This window comes from Sinocyclocheilus rhinocerous, unplaced genomic scaffold (genome assembly GCF_001515625.1).
Source record: "Sinocyclocheilus rhinocerous isolate Xijiao unplaced genomic scaffold, SAMN03320098_v1.1 scaffold807, whole genome shotgun sequence".
Taxonomy (NCBI): domain Eukaryota; kingdom Metazoa; phylum Chordata; class Actinopteri; order Cypriniformes; family Cyprinidae; genus Sinocyclocheilus; species Sinocyclocheilus rhinocerous.
This window is the reverse complement of record NW_015650326.1, coordinates 777,178-797,921: the sequence shown is the minus strand read 5'-3', so window position 1 is coordinate 797,921 and position 20,744 is coordinate 777,178. Positions and strand designations below refer to the sequence as shown.

At 33.3% G+C, this 20,744-nt stretch overlaps 2 protein-coding genes and 1 pseudogene across 2 annotated transcripts in view; 1 reads left to right on the top strand and 2 right to left on the bottom strand.

Annotated features, from left to right (window-relative positions):
* The window catches only part of LOC107711678 (parafibromin-like), a 52,592-nt gene extending 48,775 nt beyond the window's left edge, over positions 1–3,817 (bottom strand). The window contains exons 1-6 of the mRNA XM_016516695.1: positions 3,773–3,817; positions 3,485–3,554; positions 3,324–3,386; positions 3,075–3,127; positions 2,876–2,964; positions 3–169 (exon numbers count right to left, since the gene is read on the bottom strand). Of these exons, the coding sequence (XP_016372181.1) occupies positions 3–169; positions 2,876–2,964; positions 3,075–3,127; positions 3,324–3,386; positions 3,485–3,554; positions 3,773–3,817 (487 nt within the window). The remainder of the gene's footprint in view (positions 1–2; positions 170–2,875; positions 2,965–3,074; positions 3,128–3,323; positions 3,387–3,484; positions 3,555–3,772) is intronic.
* Positions 3,818–5,658: 1,841 nt separating this feature from the next.
* Positions 5,659–15,730, bottom strand: LOC107711677 (60 kDa SS-A/Ro ribonucleoprotein-like; annotated as a pseudogene).
* A 4,013-nt stretch (positions 15,731–19,743) lies between these two features.
* abhd3 (abhydrolase domain containing 3, phospholipase) overlaps positions 19,744–20,744 on the top strand; it is a 23,237-nt gene continuing 22,236 nt past the window's right edge. The window contains exon 1 of the mRNA XM_016516735.1: positions 19,744–20,099. Within this exon, the coding sequence (XP_016372221.1) occupies positions 19,938–20,099 (162 nt within the window). The 5' untranslated portion in view covers positions 19,744–19,937. The remainder of the gene's footprint in view (positions 20,100–20,744) is intronic.

Below are 20,744 nucleotides of genomic sequence, written 5' to 3'. Positions count from 1 at the left end.
CTCTCGGCTCACAATGTCTCTGGTCACGTCCACCTCAGCATCCACGAAGCTTCTCTGTTTCTGGGTGATGTCATCGTCCAGGTCAGTCTTGATGGTAGAACGCTTCTTGGCCATGATTTTGGCCTTGATAGCAGCAATCTTCTCCACAGACATGGCTTCTGACAGAGACCTAAGATCAGAAGAATAATTAGATAAACTAGGAGAACTAAACAGTTAAGATAAGACAAGCTGTGTTATATTCTGAATAGTAACAAAAAAAGGGCCCTATCAGGCGTGACGCAAGCGTTTTTTGCTAGTTTCAGCCCGACGCAGTTACCATTTTCACGTCCAGCGCGACGTTGTTTAAATAGCAAATGAACTTGCGCCCATGGGCGTGCTGGTCTGAAAGCGAGGTGCGTTCAAACTTGCATTGTGGGCGCGTTGCTATTTTAAGGCAACTGAAAACTGATTGCACCATTGACCAACTAAACCTTGGTCTAAAGTCAATGGCGCAGTATTTTTTGAAAATTATTTAAAGGGCGCGTTAGTAATATGCGCCTATATGCGGTTGCACACTCTGCTTATTACACACGCAGCAGCACACAAACATATTGAAGTTCCATTTAAAAAATATTTTAAAAAAACACATCTATTCTGATATACAGCTGATAAGGAAACAAACCACAAACACTGGCACATTAATAAAGCGGCTCTGTTCGTGTACTCACCACCTGCGTTTGGTTCTGGGTCTGTCTCTGTTCAGGGGCTCGACCTTCCTCCCGCGCCTTCACTGATTGTAGGATGGCAAATATATTTTTGGAGAAATTCTACAACATCAAAAGATCATCATGTTCAGGAGTTCATATTTAAATATAACTAACATTTATCTTTCTCATTTGTGCACAACTGTTTGTGAAAAAAAGTATAGCAGAGAAGAAAAAAAAACAAACAAAAAAAACAAACGTGACTTTAAACCAAGTTATGATTTTTTAACTAACCATTCAAAATCCAACCCTAACAAAATAATCCGAACAAGACAACATCTGTTTAATCAGTGAAACACCACCACCTGTAGGACAACTGTTTTATATATTAGAACCACCAAAACACTGGCTGCAACAATCCAGATGTATATCATTTTAATTAGGCAATAAATAGTTTGAAAAATATAATAATAATAATATTTGCAACAAGTATGAAATCTAGGTGTAAATAATTTTACTTCGCCAAATAAATAGTTTGAAATAAGAGCAGAACCTTTCCTCTCTGGAGAAGCGTTCAGTCTTTGCTCTTGCAAAATCTAGCGAATCCGCCATGGCACGAGCACAACTGGCATTTAAAGGGAATGGGAGATGAGACTCTGATTGGCTGACAGCACGTTATGCACAAAACACACCCATTACTCATTAAGAGAATAGGTACAACCCTTTTGGACCATGCGCCTGGTGAGCTGAGTTTTTTCCATCGTTAAACTAGCAAAAGTGGATTTGTGCGCTTCAGACCATGCGCTTAGATCGTTAAAATAAATGTTGTTAGGCAATTCCTTAAACATTGATTATATTTACTAAACCAGTGTTTCCCAACCTTTTTTTAGTCGCAGCACCCTTTGGAAATTTTAACTTGTGGCACCCTACAAAATTAATTGTCACAATATTTGAATTTCTAACTTCGATATGATAATTTGAAAAGTATAGATATTCGGTACAACAGGGAAGAACTGCAGAATATAATGTAATACAGATATTTTTAATATTATTAAAAAAATGTGTCTATCAATGGTGGCAATCAGTAGGCTAATTTCTATTGAAGAGACCAATTTATATGACTTTTTTATGATTTTAATGTAGGCTTTTATACATATGTAAACATTATTTAATTACCATTATAACTAGCTATCTCACAAATTTTTGCTCACAAAAATGTATAATTTTACAGTGGGGTAATTTTGGTGCAGTAGACACTTGATTTCAAATTTTGAATTGAATAAAAAATGACAAGTAAGCAGTCAGTAATAAAATAAGAACAAATAAAGAAATGAATAATAATAGCACAAATAAAAATTAACGACAGGCCTTCGAATTAAATAAATTGCTTTTTAGTTTTTCAGGTAGGTTTAACAGTAGGGTTAAGATATTTAACTTTTTTTTTTTTTTTTTACCAATTTTCCAAATAATGTTTAGTCCTAGAAAGCTATTATTATCAGAACACGCGAGCATAACATAGCGGTTAGCAGATCAATGAATGAGAGGGCAGCGTTACCAGAGTTGCCCATATACCACAACATTTTACGACACAGTAAGGCTATTGCAGACAGAAACAATACTGTACTACATCGATGTTTCCTGTCGGCTCAATTTTTGAGTGGACTTTGCTGTTCCGATGAGCATGAACGGTATACGAGTGGAGCGACTGAGCGGAGCGCACACGCATAGAGCGGGATAATACGCAGAGCGTCACACCACGTGAAAGTGAAACCTGAGCGGTGAACTCATTTTCGGCAGCCGGAATTTCGGTGCATCTCTAATTATTGGCGACATCAGAAATGGATATTATATAATATATGCTTTTTTGAACATTTTAGCAATTTAAAAATATTAAAAAAGGATTTTTTACACGGCACCCCGGTTGGGAAACACTGTACTAAACAACACCACTTTACTGGGTTAATATAACTGTAATTACACAAAAATATTAGAAACTAAATATTAAAAATGTAATTTAGAAAACTTATTGAAGGGATAGTCCATCTAAAAATTTGAATATTTTCATCATTTACTGTTGTTCCAAACCGGTATGCATTATTATCTTCTGCTGAACACAAAAGATGATATTGAGGAAAACCTTGTGTACATATTTTTGTGCACAGTGTTAAAATGCTGGATCAGTTTGATCATACCTGATCTGATCTGTCTGCACAATGCTTTCCTTATGAGCCTCGAGGCGAGCAGCCAGACGCTCCTTATCCAGACGCACACGCTCTTCATCCTGAGAAGCGCATGCAAAAATCATAAGCAGCATCCAGGCATGTTGCTTTTCAGCATTTCAAACTGCAAAACAGATCTTTTTTTGTATTCAAGTTTTAAAATGCTTCTTACCTCAACCCGAGGCTTTTTTGCCTCTGAAGACACTTCGTCTGCTGCCCTTTTAACTGTTAAAACAATTGCAATTTAATGCCAGGATATGGGTGATCGTTCAATTAGAGGCACTTTTGACTATTTTGAATCTTGAAAGATGACATTTCATCAAATTATTATTACATGCCCTAAAATTAAGATCTAATTATGGCCTATTATGATTTTTTTTTTTTATGGCAAGAATACGCTCAAATCAAAACACCCACACACCTTGCGTCGGCCTTTGTAAACCAATCTCAATGGGCGCACTTCTGTCGATACTCGTTGATGATGCTGTAAAATTGAATTAAATGACAAACAGATAAATAAATATGTTGTTTTAATAAAGAGCTTGAAGACTGTAATGTCTGCGAAATCCTCGTCACACTTACAGCTTTCTCCATTGAGATAGGACAGCAAGTCTTTTCTGTCGGGTCGTCTTACAACAGGGATGTTCTCTGTCTGCAATCACAGAAGCAGGCTTACATTTTACTTTCCAACCACCTGTGCACACAAACTAGGCCTACATTATAAAAGAAAACCATTAAGATAATGATATTTCCTGTTTATAGACAGCGAACTAAGCTTTAATTAAAACCTGAATATAATACGAACTCTTGCATTACAGCAGACTTCTGACTTCTGGGAGAGGCAGGGTTTAAATGTACTGGATGTTGTACTGGCGAAGAACACTCAACACGTCCGCCATGATCGCGCCTCCTCATTACGAGTGTTTTATTTAAGACCCAGCAACTTCTCAGTACAGGGCTGCCTCGAATAGTGCCTATATAAAATGAATGAATCGCAATTATATTTAATCGTATTGGTTGGGCTTCGACCGCAAAAGAGACAACATAAGCAGGTCAAGTAAAGGGATTATTTATAGACGAATAAAAGTTAAGTATTAAAAAGTATTTAAGACTTGAATGCACAGCTCAGGCAAATCTGGGGCAGCTAAACCGAACAGCCTCAGGTACCAGTCAAATATCAACTGTGTTTGTCACACACACACACACACACACTGGTTTACTATCCGTTTGGGAACTCTCCATAGGCGTAATGGTTTTTATACTGTACAAACGGTATATTCTATCGCCCTACACCTAAACCTGCCCTTCACAGAAAACTTTCTGCATTTTTACATTCTCAAATGTATGAACCACAAGCTTGTTTTCCCACGGTGACACGATTCCCCATATATGTGTGTATTTATATATACAGTATATATATATTCTTTTTCTATTCTTACTACTTGTTTTCTTTGTAAAAAAAATAATAAAAAAAAGCCTCTAACACTAGCATTCGCTATTATGTTTCTATTCTTTCGACTTGGTTTATTTTTATTGAAAAAAGACCCTCTAAAACTAGCGTTCCCTATTCTTTTTTTATTCTATCTACTTGTTTTTCTTTTTTATTTATTATTTAAAAAACCCTTGCTACGTTTACTGCATTAGACTAATTGAGACATTTGTAAGTCGTTTTGGATCTTCTAATGAAGGTCAGTGACATACATGAACTTCTTAAAAAACGTGTGAAAGACATGTACTTCTGGGAAAGAAGCAACATTTCATTAAAAACATACAGTATACTGAATGGACATCAGTAAACATAATCGTCATTTCATGAATTTGCTGAATTCACTGCAACTAATCCAGCCTGCTGGACATTGAATTAGACTTGGACTCGATTCCAAACTGCAAAAACAAACGACGTGATTTCCAAATTAAAATGTAAAAACATTTTTTTCTGATGTTGATGCGGGGTGCATCGGTGTCTCGTTGTCCTTTCAGAAAACCAACTGCATGCTACAAAACAAACAGCTTTTAAATGACATCGAGTGCGAAGTTACGGATGACATCAACTGCTGCGCGGCACGACAAATCCCCGACAGAAAACTGCTGCTGCGTTCTATTTATGACGTTTTCCTCTTTTGTTTTTTATCCGCCATCTCTATCTCTCTGTCGCTCGGTTCGGCTAATGTCCGTCCTGTGCACTGAGCGCTCTCTCCTCCACATCATGAGTAGACACGCCCCTTACAGCTGATTGGCTACAAGTTTTCTTTGGTACTCGGCCCGACTCAAAAAAACTAAAGCGTTTTTGAAAAAATACATACCCCACCTTTAACGCAATTAATAGCTTTGCATCACAGGAATAAATTACATTTTAAAATATATATATAAAAAAAAAGAAACCAGTTATTTTAAATTGCAATAATATTTGACAATATTTCAGTTTTTCTTGCATTTTTGTTTGCAAATAAATGCAGCCTCGGTGAACATGACAGACTTCTTTCAAAAACAAAAAAAATCATACCAACCCCAAACTTCTGAGTGTATTAATAGCATATATTTGATAAGATTTATCTAATAAATGAATATAAATTGAATATATTACATTACTGTGGCAGACGTGTAAATCGTTAAACATTGTAAAAATAATAGCTTTAAAAGTCAGTATATTTCCATATTATCACGGTCAATCATTTTTTAAATAACTGCAGTAAATTAGTGTTTAATTACAACCTTATTAAAACATATTATAGATAAGAGTATAACAGTGTAATAAGCTAAAAACATGACTTTTGTATTCCCTTTCGGGTTGCACTCACTTGTCTATACGTCTTCAGTGTGTCTGCTGGATTTTCCCTCTCAAACGTTTGATTATTAGTGAAAATGACGAAGACATCCACAGTTTTATCATTCTCTGAGGCCCAGGTGATGGGTAAGGCACAGTCTGTACTGCCACCAGGAGTCTGGAGAGAAGTCACATATGGATTATTATGATGACTACAGATGAACTAGATCTAATCATTCACAAAGGAGTGTGATGACTACAATTTGTGTTTGTAATGAGGGTACGGGTCACCACAGAAGTATGGGAGTGAATTCTGTTGTTTGAATGCATTCAGGATGCTGCAGTTATGTTGTGGTCTTGAAGTATTAACAGGAAGCAACATGTCTACATTTTCACAAAAAAAATTTTATAGCACAAAAAGCATCTTCTCACCTGGATGAGCTGTGCTGCTACCTGCACAAATGTCATATCAGAAGAGACAGCACAGGGAAGAACGCTTCCTTCAGAGAAAACCACAATCTGTGTGTCTGGCTCCGTCTGTGCAATCACCTGCCATTAAAATAAAGAGAACCACTTTGAAATTGAATTTAAAGCTTCACATTCACTTTTTTTTTTATCTTGTTTTTTCTTCTTCTTTAAAATCTGTAGGAGCTACCAGAAAATAAAAGATGTAGCACACAGGTGATCATGTTCATGTAAAAGGTCTTAAAAAATAAAATGTGTCACAAAGGTCACAAGACCTTTTTAAAATTTTTATTTATGGGTAAACTTCTCCTTTAAAGACCCCTTGATATAGCTTGATATGCACATTCGTCTTTCCTGTGTTGACCAATTGCCAATTGGTCAGGAAGCATAAAGCATAAAATTATTGTACATTTGAACCCAATAAAACCTACTGTATCATATAAATCATATGATATGCAAATATGTAAGGCACTAAATTAACAAAATGATCAAACCTTTGCTGAATAACCTGTTGTACACAATCTACTACATGCCTTCTGAGTGATAGTTTATACTTTTTACAAAATGCTTGTGTTTATTAATGTTTTGCTGTGAAATCTTTACTGATTTTTATAAACTGAACATTAGAATTTTTTATATTGTCAGTAATAAAGCAACTTTTACTTAATTAGCCATACTTTTTTTTTTTACAAAAATCCTGTTAAATGTATCCGATATGATTCATCAGGCTTTTGAGAATCATTAATTTGTTCATCTCTCAAGCATCGTTGTATTGCACTGCTTTATCCTGTACATTTCGTCCCCAAAATAAAAACTAGTTTTGATCATAAAACTAAGAATTTAAATATCATATTCATATTATAGGGGGATATAGAGTAACACATATGCATTTTATACAAGTAATTTTAACATTACAAGCTGTCAGAAATTAATTTCACTTTTGGCCATATTAATATCAGCTAATGCACCAAATTACATATTTTTGCTTAGTTTGGGCCTCTGAATAAAATCGAGGTGCTTTTCCTCCTCAAGTTTCTCCATATTCTCACTATATCACAGGGCTGTCAAAATGGCTGAAAAACTAAATTCAAATTTTTTACTTAAATATTATCAAAATTCGAATTATATTCGAATTTAAAATGCATCATTTCAGTTAGGGTGAAGAAATGCTTTTGGCTTCTCTCCTGAGGCCACAAGAGGGCGCATCGAGCAAAATATTATTAATGCACATTTATTCAAAGCATAAGATAACATGACTGTCTGTGAAAAAAAGTGCATAATGTTTAAAATAATGTTTATAAACCAATTATAAGTTGCTTATACAACTATAAACAAAACAGCATCATGTATGTATGCATAGTTTAATACAAAGGGCCGAAAGCCAACCACACTGAGTAAATTTTTCATTTTAAAACACGAGTTACAGAGAGATGGGGAAAAAACCCCACCATAAAGTCTCGATATATGTTTTTTCAAAGTTGAACTTGCATTAATTTGACATGGCTTTCTAAACATGCGTCTCTTTTGTGCGAGACGCGAGGGCAACGGTGATAGATGTCCCTCTAGAAAATGCGCGAAATAGGCGTTCTGTGTGAACGGCTTGGTTTCAGTTTTGACGTAAACAAGATCTTCTCCACATTGATGTTCTTTTTTGATGTCCCTCTAGAAAATGCGCGAAATATGTGTTCTGTGTGAACGGCTTGGTTTCAGTTTTGACGTAAACAAGATCTTCTCCACATCGATGTTCTTTTTTCCCGCAATATTTGTAATTAACAATGCAGCAGCGCCGCATCTATTGGCTTCAACTGGACAGGTTAACAAAAACATCATAATGCAACGAAACTTACACCGTCATCGCATCTCGTGCGCCACTGATAAGACTGCCTCCTTAACGCACACCTAAAATTCGAACGTTTTTGCATTCGAATGTGGAATATTCGAAATTCGAATTTTGTTTTGACAGCCCTACTATATCATACTATACGAGCCATAAAAACCTGATCTATCAAATATGATACTTAACAAAAAACACGTGTGTTTACAAAAAAAAGATTAACAAAAAACAATTTTTCTGACTATTATTTCATATGTTATGCTTTAAAGGGTTAGAAGTCTATATCAGATAAATGTTACTTTCAGATGTGAACAAGCATGCAGACAGAACAAATCAACCAAAAGTCACAAAAGGCTTGATCTCATGGGGTTTGTACGTTCTTGGTTGGTTATAATTAACAATTCGCTCTTTTTAAAGTGTCTAAAAAGATTCGCATATTAGAGGAATGCACTGGAGAGGCCATTCATCGATGCTTACAAGACTAGGGCGTCCCATCAGAAAAGGAATATGCAAGGAATGTGAAATATGTGCGGGGCGGACCCCGACAGCCACACACATTTCCTCCAAGGACAAAATATTAGCTTAAAATATGACTTCAGTCTCTTCACAGACTAACATTACGAGTAAGTGGAGTAAGTTTGCAGTGGTGTTTCTTACCAAACAGATCGCCGCTGCCACTGCCACAGTGCTGATGGAGCTGTCTTGAGTCACGCTGCTCAGAGAAGAACTTACATCCACTGCCACCAGAAACCGCTTGCCTGTGGGCTCCACAATCTAGAGACATAAAGAGTCACAGCATTTCTGGAGTATATTGAAAACAGCATGTTCTACAGCACATTTCCTGACGGCACTCACTGAAATACTTTTGCTGAAGGTGCAGTCCAGGGCTTGAACAATGTCTCTGTCCGGCTCCCATTTCAGTTTGCTACGCTTCCCACGACCTCTCTTATAGTTTTCAGACGCCAAAAGAATGTTGAACGGGTGTGTCTTAAAGAAATATAACACTTATCCAGCAAACCGATTTAAAAAGTTTTTAGGTTTGTAATATATATATATAAATGTGGTTCAGACCTCTTTGGACTTGAGGTGGTTGGTCAGGAGCTGCTCTTTCTCCAGCCTCTGCTCCTCGATGAGAAGAATGAGCTCCTGTTCATCAGTGCAGCGTTTGGCTTTCTCCACAGCTTCCAGATACGCAAAAACTTCCTGCACACCCTCGGAGTTCTCTTTATCACCATACGCTTCCTGAACCCCTTTCCAGCCTTTTGTGATGTATTTGCAAACAACTGCAACAGCTGTAAAGAACAAGAACACACGCTCAGCTTTCATCGTGTGACTTCTGACACAAGACTGAGCGAATTGACTGGATTTTTTGCATAAGTGGGGTTTACTATAAAGCATTTAGTTCTGAATATAAATTCTGATGGGATGAACTGTTTTGGCCGCTGATGTAAAAATAAAAGCTGAGCAAAAAGAATCTGTAATTATTAAAAAAATTAAAAAGCTAATTGTACTGTAGAGTGTAGTGTAAACCGACTACAGTTTTTTGCGTAACACTAACAAACAATATTCCTTGGTGAAATAATTTTGATAATAAATATTAATAAGATAGCCCAATATTTATGAAAATATTTTAATCTAATTACATGGTATGCTGAAAATTACTGCATTGCATTTTTATAATTTATATCCATGTATAAATTACATATATATATATATATATATAATGTATACACACACACACATACATCATTTATTTTGATTATTCCATTATTTACATATTTATTTTATTCATATTGTGGCATGCAGAAATCAGTGATTAGACATTACAAAATGTGCCTTTAGAAATGAACAATATTACTCGGCAAGAAAATTTTGATAATTAATATTAATTAGAAGGCTTGTAATCAAATTACATGATATGCAGAAAATTATCCCATTACATTTTTATCATTATTGTTTTATTATTCATATTTTTTTAATAATGCTGATGTAGTTTTTTGTGTATAATACTAACAAACAATATTCATTGGTGAGACAATTTTGATAATAAATATTAATAAGAGGGCTCAGAATTGATTAAAATGTTTTCTAATTACACTACAATTAATGCATTGCATTTTTATCATTTACATGCATTTATAAATAATCTATCTATCTATCTATCATCTATCTATCTATCTATCAATCATCTATCTATCTATCATCTATCTATCTATCTATCATCTATCTATCATCTATCTATCTATCTATCATCTATCTATCATCTATCTATCTATCTATCATCTATCTATCATCTATCTATCTATCTATCATCTATCTATCATCTATCTATCTATCTATCATCTATCTATCATCTATCTATCTATCTATCATCTATCTATCATCTATCTATCTATCTATCATCTATCTATCATCTATCTATCTATCTATCATCTATCTATCATCTATCTATCTATCTATCATCTATCTATCATCTATCTATCTATCTATCATCTATCTATCATCTATCTATCTATCTATCATCTATCTATCATCTATCTATCTATCTATCATCTATCTATCATCTATCTATCTATCTATCATCTATCTATCATCTATCTATCTATCTATCATCTATCTATCATCTATCTATCTATCTATCATCTATCTATCATCTATCTATCTATCTATCATCTATCTATCATCTATCTATCTATCTATCATCTATCTATCATCTATCTATCTATCTATCATCTATCTATCATCTATCTATCTATCTATCATCTATCTATCATCTATCTATCTATCTATCATCTATCTATCATCTATCTATCTATCTATCATCTATCTATCATCTATCTATCTATCTATCATCTATCTATCATCTATCTATCTATCTATCATCTATCTATCATCTATCTATCTATCTATCATCTATCTATCATCTATCTATCTATCTATCATCTATCTATCATCTATCTATCTATCTATCATCTATCTATCATCTATCTATCTATCTATCATCTATCTATCATCTATCTATCTATCTATCATCTATCTATCATCTATCTATCTATCTATCATCTATCTATCATCTATCTATCTATCTATCATCTATCTATCATCTATCTATCTATCTATCATCTATCTATCATCTATCTATCTATCTATCATCTATCTATCATCTATCTATCTATCTATCATCTATCTATCATCTATCTATCTATCTATCATCTATCTATCATCTATCTATCTATCTATCATCTATCTATCATCTATCTATCTATCTATCATCTATCTATCATCTATCTATCTATCTATCATCTATCTATCATCTATCTATCTATCTATCATCTATCTATCATCTATCTATCTATCTATCATCTATCTATCATCTATCTATCTATCTATCATCTATCTATCATCTATCTATCTATCTATCATCTATCTATCATCTATCTATCTATCTATCATCTATCTATCATCTATCTATCTATCTATCATCTATCTATCATCTATCTATCTATCTATCATCTATCTATCATCTATCTATCTATCTATCATCTATCTATCATCTATCTATCTATCTATCATCTATCTATCATCTATCTATCTATCTATCATCTATCTATCATCTATCTATCTATCTATCATCTATCTATCATCTATCTATCTATCTATCATCTATCTATCATCTATCTATCTATCTATCATCTATCTATCATCTATCTATCTATCTATCATCTATCTATCATCTATCTATCTATCTATCATCTATCTATCATCTATCTATCTATCTATCATCTATCTATCATCTATCTATCTATCTATCATCTATCTATCATCTATCTATCTATCTATCATCTATCTATCATCTATCTATCTATCTATCATCTATCTATCATCTATCTATCTATCTATCATCTATCTATCATCTATCTATCTATCTATCATCTATCTATCATCTATCTATCTATCTATCATCTATCTATCATCTATCTATCTATCTATCATCTATCTATCATCTATCTATCTATCTATCATCTATCTATCATCTATCTATCTATCTATCATCTATCTATCATCTATCTATCTATCTATCATCTATCTATCATCTATCTATCTATCTATCATCTATCTATCATCTATCTATCTATCTATCATCTATCTATCATCTATCTATCTATCTATCATCTATCTATCATCTATCTATCTATCTATCATCTATCTATCATCTATCTATCTATCTATCATCTATCTATCATCTATCTATCTATCTATCATCTATCTATCATCTATCTATCTATCTATCATCTATCTATCATCTATCTATCTATCTATCATCTATCTATCATCTATCTATCTATCTATCATCTATCTATCATCTATCTATCTATCTATCATCTATCTATCATCTATCTATCTATCTATCATCTATCTATCATCTATCTATCTATCTATCATCTATCTATCATCTATCTATCTATCTATCATCTATCTATCATCTATCTATCTATCTATCATCTATCTATCATCTATCTATCTATCTATCATCTATCTATCATCTATCTATCTATCTATCATCTATCTATCATCTATCTATCTATCTATCATCTATCTATCATCTATCTATCTATCTATCATCTATCTATCATCTATCTATCTATCTATCATCTATCTATCATCTATCTATCTATCTATCATCTATCTATCATCTATCTATCTATCTATCATCTATCTATCATCTATCTATCTATCTATCATCTATCTATCATCTATCTATCTATCTATCATCTATCTATCATCTATCTATCTATCTATCATCTATCTATCATCTATCTATCTATCTATCATCTATCTATCATCTATCTATCTATCTATCATCTATCTATCATCTATCTATCTATCTATCATCTATCTATCATCTATCTATCTATCTATCATCTATCTATCATCTATCTATCTATCTATCATCTATCTATCATCTATCTATCTATCTATCATCTATCTATCATCTATCTATCTATCTATCATCTATCTATCATCTATCTATCTATCTATCATCTATCTATCATCTATCTATCTATCTATCATCTATCTATCATCTATCTATCTATCTATCATCTATCTATCATCTATCTATCTATCTATCATCTATCTATCATCTATCTATCTATCTATCATCTATCTATCATCTATCTATCTATCTATCATCTATCTATCATCTATCTATCTATCTATCATCTATCTATCATCTATCTATCTATCTATCATCTATCTATCATCTATCTATCTATCTATCATCTATCTATCATCTATCTATCTATCTATCATCTATCTATCATCTATCTATCTATCTATCATCTATCTATCATCTATCTATCTATCTATCATCTATCTATCATCTATCTATCTATCTATCATCTATCTATCATCTATCTATCTATCTATCATCTATCTATCATCTATCTATCTATCTATCATCTATCTATCATCTATCTATCTATCTATCATCTATCTATCATCTATCTATCTATCTATCATCTATCTATCATCTATCTATCTATCTATCATCTATCTATCATCTATCTATCTATCTATCATCTATCTATCATCTATCTATCTATCTATCATCTATCTATCATCTATCTATCTATCTATCATCTATCTATCATCTATCTATCTATCTATCATCTATCTATCATCTATCTATCTATCTATCATCTATCTATCATCTATCTATCTATCTATCATCTATCTATCATCTATCTATCTATCTATCATCTATCTATCATCTATCTATCTATCTATCATCTATCTATCATCTATCTATCTATCTATCATCTATCTATCATCTATCTATCTATCTATCATCTATCTATCATCTATCTATCTATCTATCATCTATCTATCATCTATCTATCTATCTATCATCTATCTATCATCTATCTATCTATCTATCATCTATCTATCATCTATCTATCTATCTATCATCTATCTATCATCTATCTATCTATCTATCATCTATCTATCATCTATCTATCTATCTATCATCTATCTATCATCTATCTATCTATCTATCATCTATCTATCATCTATCTATCTATCTATCATCTATCTATCATCTATCTATCTATCTATCATCTATCTATCATCTATCTATCTATCTATCATCTATCTATCATCTATCTATCTATCTATCATCTATCTATCATCTATCTATCTATCTATCTATCTATCTATAATTTATCTATCTATCTATCATCTATCTATAATTTATCTATCTATCTATCATCTATCTATCTATCTATATGTGTGTTTTAGTATTTATTTTGATTGATTATATCTTTATAATTCTATTGGTAATTCAATTTTTTACATATTTGTTTTATTTGTGTTGTTGCAGTCAATATCATTCAGTAGACATTACAAAAAGCGCCTTTAGAAGTCAATATGTTATTATTTCCATAACAGCACATACAAGCCTATGGCTGGTTATTATCCACAGTAAACACTCACTGTCATTGGTTGGCTTCATGTGGGACAACCTGAGGAGGTCCTGGTGGGACCAGCCCGCTCTGTGCTTGCACTTGGTCACGGTTCGTGCCAGGCTCATACCGTCCTGGCTGTTGTACCAATCAGTCACGGCCCTCCGCAGAGCCCGGCCCCACATCCCAGAGCCCTGTCTCAGCTCTTTCTTATACTGCACATATGTGAAGAGCTGCGCGAGCGTCCGACACAGTTCCTTCAGCGCAACCGTAAAGCCGCCTGCCTGGTCTTGCAGTCTGCGTGCTGCGAGCAGACAGCCAGGGCGAAGAGGCTGGGGTTGGGACAGACAGCGCGGCCCTCTGCATTCAAGAGTCTGATCTCGTCCACCACCTCACAGCCCCGTCTCCCCTCGATGAACTGCATCAGAGCCAGGGCGTTCTCTATGCCCAGAGGACACTCTTTAGTGCTGTATGTGGCGCTCTCAGAGCCGTAGCAGAGGAAGCGGCGCAGACTTACAGCTGCGGTCACCGATCTGCCCCATGAGTTCAGCACCTGTTCATTAACAACTGACAGCTGTTCTGGAAGAGATGCTGGATCCATATTTAACCGTCCTTCAGTCCTGAAGACAGACCAAAATATATATAAAAATAAATATTTATCTTTAAATATGAAATTTAAAAATAATATATACAAATAAATAAACATCCATCTTGAAATAATTACTTATGTTTAGCAGTTATATGTGTTAATAGTTATATACACACACACACCATGGTTTTACATACAATCACATTTGTACTTGTTTTGTACCAACTGCTTAATTGATGATAATAATAAATGCTAAGTGATACAATAATAATGACAGTGCAACTTGCTGTAATACAACTCTAAGTACACTTCATTGTAGCTTTTAACATTTTAATAAACCGATATACTGTATATGTCTGTCTATGGCTCAGCTCGTCGAAGCCAGCAAAACCTGCTCCAAATACACTCATCCAGCCAATAAAGTTCCCACTGAACTGCTCCATCACACCCACACTACATCACTGATCGACAACATCAAGACCACAGCCTGTCACACAGACAGACGATGAAGTAGCGAGGGGTGGACGGGAGATCAGCTAGCCTGATGCTAACACACATCTCTCGCTGCATGAATGAGTATATCAAAATGCAGCTGGAAAGCTTTTAATAAGTCCAAAAGCTCTCTACCTGCTGCTGTGCTCAGCCAAAGTCTCTAGATCTTCCCGAGAGTCACAGCTCCTCCCTAAAAATCATCCAGACTCAAGGAAGAAGAGAACAGCGAAGATTCATGACAGAGCTCCACACGATGGCCGCGTCTCAAAACCTACTCACACTCCTAGCTAGACATCTCTGGCGAGCATTTGGACGGGATCTGCAACTTCTTAGAGAGGCTTGGAGTTTTCCGACTTTAAGAAGAATTTTGCGAGATCATACGCAAGTTCTTCTGACTCGGAACGCGCCTCCTAATGCTCTAAACTGCTGTCCATGTAGGGCGCTCACTAGGCTTTGAGACGCAGCCCAAGACAATTTGTTTTCTGTTTGATTAAATAAAAACAAAATTACTTGTTCTGGTAAATGTTTTATTTGCGAACTATATATATATATATATATATATATACCGTATAGTATATATATATATATATATTATTTTAATTTATTTTGTTTAGTTTTTTTTTTGTTTTATTAGCTATGAATCTTTAAAAGAATAATGCATTAAAAATGTATTATTTATTTGTACAGTTTAAATATTTTAACATTCATATTTTATAATATTACAGAATCTGAATTTAAAAAAAATAATATTTAATTAATTAAAGCCCAGAGCATTTCATTATTGTTTTTGAAATAATAATAATAATAATAATAATAATTTTCTAACACTAATTATAACATTATGGGTATTAAAAAGGTTATCTATGGGGTTGTATATAGGGAATTGTTACAAATGACGAATTGTGCTGACATGATAACAGGCTTTAATGAAATATTTTCTTTCTATTCGATAATTTCCATTTATGAACGTGAAATAAAAACGTAAAACATAATAAAATATTATATATATAATATATATATATATATATATATGTGTGTGTGTGTGTGTGTGTGTGTGTGTGTATATATATTATATTATATTCGTTTTTTTATTTTTATGTTTCATTATACTTTTTATTTTTATTTAACATTTTAATAAATGTATTAAAAGCAACAGTCATGCTTCAATCATGCAACTTTTAATGTCTACAAAATTATTCACAGAGCAGATATAGCAGATATATTCATAGTATTTGTGATAAATGCACCTTTTGTAACATATCATGTGAAGAGTTTGAACATTTTAATTTTCTATTGTCCTTTTTCTGTTTTATTTTGGGTTGACTTTAAAATAGATATAACAAAAAAAATTTAAACAAAGCCCTTAATTTAGAACCTCATGATATTTTACTTTGTTTTCAAACCCCGTATTTTTCTGAAAAAACAAAATTCCATTATTAATCTGTTAATTATTTTAGCAAAGTTTTATATTCATATGTTAAAAATAATTAAAAAAATAACATTATATATTACCTTTTGTAACAGTGACCTTAAAATATATGTTGAAACCCTCTCTAATATAAGATCACAATTCTAAAGCTTTTCAAATGTATGTAGCTAGGCTAACTGCCCTAATATTATATAGCACTTTTTTTTGTCCTGGTATTTTATTTTATTTTATTTTGATTATTTTTGGATATAGCCTATATGTTTATGTTCATTTTATGTTTTGTTGTTGTTGTTGTTGTTGTTATTCTGTCTTACATGCTTTAAACTGTACAGCATTGCCTTATTAAAAAAATTTACATTTTGAGTTATGAACAACTTTAGAGATATGAAATTTCAATAATCACTCAAAATACGCAATAATTCAATACGATCTCAAACCAGAACTCTCATAAGAACTCTAACTAGAACTTTTTAATAGCAAATGCATTTATATCTATAAATTAAAGCCCAGAGCATTTCATTATTGTTTTTGAAATAATAATAATAATAATAATAATAATAATAATTTTCTAACACTAATTATAACATTATGGGTATTAAAAAGGTTATCTGTGGGGTTGTATATAGGGAATTGTTACAAATGACGAATTGTGCTGACATGATAACAGGCTTTAATGAAATATTTTCTTTCTATTCGATAATTTCCATTTATGAACGTGAAATAAAAACGTAAAACATAATAAAATATTGAATCTGAATTGAATCCGATCATTTTAGGGACTTGTGATAACTAATAACTGCCTTTGTGTTATTTCTGTAAAAAGGTTTAACCTTTGTCATTTTAGTGTTTGTGATAAATGCACCTTTTGTAACATATCAGGTGAAGAGATTGAACATTTATTTTTCTATTGTCCTTTTTCTGTTTTATTTTGGGTTGACTTTAAAATAGATATAACAAAAAAAATGTAAACAAAGCCCTTAATTTAGAACCTCATGATATTTTACTTTGTTTTCAAACCCCGTATTTTTCTGAAAAAACAAAATTCCATTATTAATCTGTTAATTATTTTAGCAAAGTTTTATATTCATATGTTAAAAATAATTAAAAAATAACATTATATATTACCTTTTGTAACAGTGACCTTAAAATATATGTTGAAACCCTCTCTAATATAAGATCACAATTCTAAAGCTTTTCAAATGTATGTAGCTAGGCTAACTGCCCTAATATTATATAGCACTTTTTTATCCTAGTATTTTTTATTTTATTTTTTTAGGCTATATTTTTATGTTCATTTTATGTTTTTTTTGTTGTTGTTAGTATTCTGTTTTACATGCTTTAAACTGCACAACATTGCCTTATATTTGCCTTGTACTTTTTTGACTTGAATGTAATGGAACTAAATAATAATAAACTAAATAATAATAATAATAATAATAATAATAATAATAATAATAATAATGAAAAACCTTTAATGTCGCACATGAAACGCGTCATCACATCGCTATGATCCCTCCTCTCTTCCTATTTATTTCTATGATTTTTAAAAGACAGTGTGTTATTTTTACAAGAAACGAGACATCTCAGTTCAGCAGAAAAAAAAGTCAAACAACCAACAAAATACAACAGACGAGAAAGAACTTGCTGATTGTACTGCTTTAACAAAAGCGACCGCGTCGATTGGATCCTGTCTTCACTAGAGGGCGCTATCCTGCAGCTTTTCTGTCTATTTCCATTAAAAATCACACATCTGTACCAGACAAACTCTCATTAATCTGCCGTAGTTATTTTATACTGTTATTAATAAAGTGACAATCGCATTTTATATCACTGCTTTCCAGTTCTCTGAGTAAACCAGATGTCAAGTCTGCTTATAAAGACAAAACAGAAACTTAAATGCGTTCAGGCAAATGACAAAGTAATTCACTGGTACTCCACATAAAGATGACCAACGAGCTCAAATGAGTGGATAACGAATGAATAATAGTCCTGGTTTAAGGTCAAAAACTGAACGACACAAAAGCTACGACACTGAATATTAATTAGGTTGGACTGACGTTGCTTAGTAACCTTCTTTGAGTGTCCACTCACGCACCCTCATTAATATTCATGACCAAGACCGCAGCAGAGCAGGATTTGTACATTCATCACTGAGCCGCATTTGAAACTCGGAACATTTGAATTCCTCCTTCCTGACACGCAAAGGGAAATCCGCTCAAGCAGTCTCAGTAAAATGCGCATATAAAAAGTCCATTCGTGCAACCACAAACGATTCTGATTGGCTACTTGCTTCTATACATTGAGTAAAGTAACACGCATCACGTGACACTGCTTTGCAGTAAGCGTTGCAGAAATTAAATATATATATAAATTTCTGTTTTTAAACATCTGTTTTAGTTATAGTTACTCTAAACTGATTTAAATTTATATTGGCAATGCTTTTGGCAATGCTAATGTAACCTAAAATCAACCCACCTTTATGGGAAAAGGCAGCATTGCAGCATTACACCCTGACAAAATTGAAGAAAAAAAATATCTGTAAGATTTCCAGAATATTTATTTGAATAATTTATGTATTTTACTTAGAGTTTTGTTTTCTTGTGTATTTTTATTCCCCCTTCTGTCGTTCCTGTTTTTATAGCCTATGCTTTTTAACAATACTTGGCGAAAACAAACATACCAACAAACCAACGTTTCATGTGCAAGTGTCGTTTTCCGGCACTTTAAATGCACATTGACGCAATCCAATCATACAAAGAATAAGAACGGCCGAGTCTTAAGCTCCGCCCACTTCGGCTTCCTTCTGTTTTCCGCTCTAGCGGCTTGCGTTTCTCCGGGTAGCTCTCCACTGACTTTCCTCGCAGAGCGCCACCCATCTCCCCCGCTTTAAACTCCTGTCTCCGTTCACCTTTGCATTTGGACGCGCATCCTTTCATCCAGAAGCAGGCAGCAGCCCGAGTGTCTCAGTAGCCGGAACCGTGGGCTTTATAAGGAAATGATCTCACCGGAGCTTAATTTCAATTTATTTACGAGTGACCTTTCACATTACTTCAAAACCCAAGTAAAAGTCGGGCTATTTGGCTCTGGGGTTGGACTGTCAGTAGTGCTCGGATTCAGCGCCGCTTATGCCTGCTATTACCTGATCTCTGTGGCCAAGGTAAGGTGACTGTAAGTCCGAGTCTTCATGTCCAAATCAATGGGGTGATTGGGTCATATTTGCAGAGAACTGCCGGCAAATGATGTCATAATGCATCGGGCTGTATTACGTCATTTTAGTCCTGTCAGTATCCGCATGATGTAAGCCTGCACGAGCGCATAGCGGACACTGATGTCACAATGCGGCTTGGAATATGTAGCCTATTAAAGCTTTCATCTGTCAAAGGAATTCATGCTGTTTACTCTCTTGCCGTCATGTTGAAACATATACACAGGTAAAAAAAATAGTGCCATAAAATCATATTTCCCAATTTTTACAGCTAAGACGGGGATAAAACATTTTAAGGTTGTGACCTTGCATACTGTATTATATTTCATAGTGTTCTAATTTTCACCACACAGAACAAAACACTGATTGATTTTTAAATATTGATAGATGCTAAACGTTTAGAAGGACACAAATCCTGGGTGATTGTCTCTAGTCAAAGCTCTCTGGAACATTTTTTTAATCAAATATATCTGAATGGTGCACACAGAAATATAAAACTATATAATTATAAATTATTTAGCAAATTATTAAAACTACTATGAATATTTAGCAAACTATTAAAACTACTATTAAAACTTATTTATGGGCTATTCTATA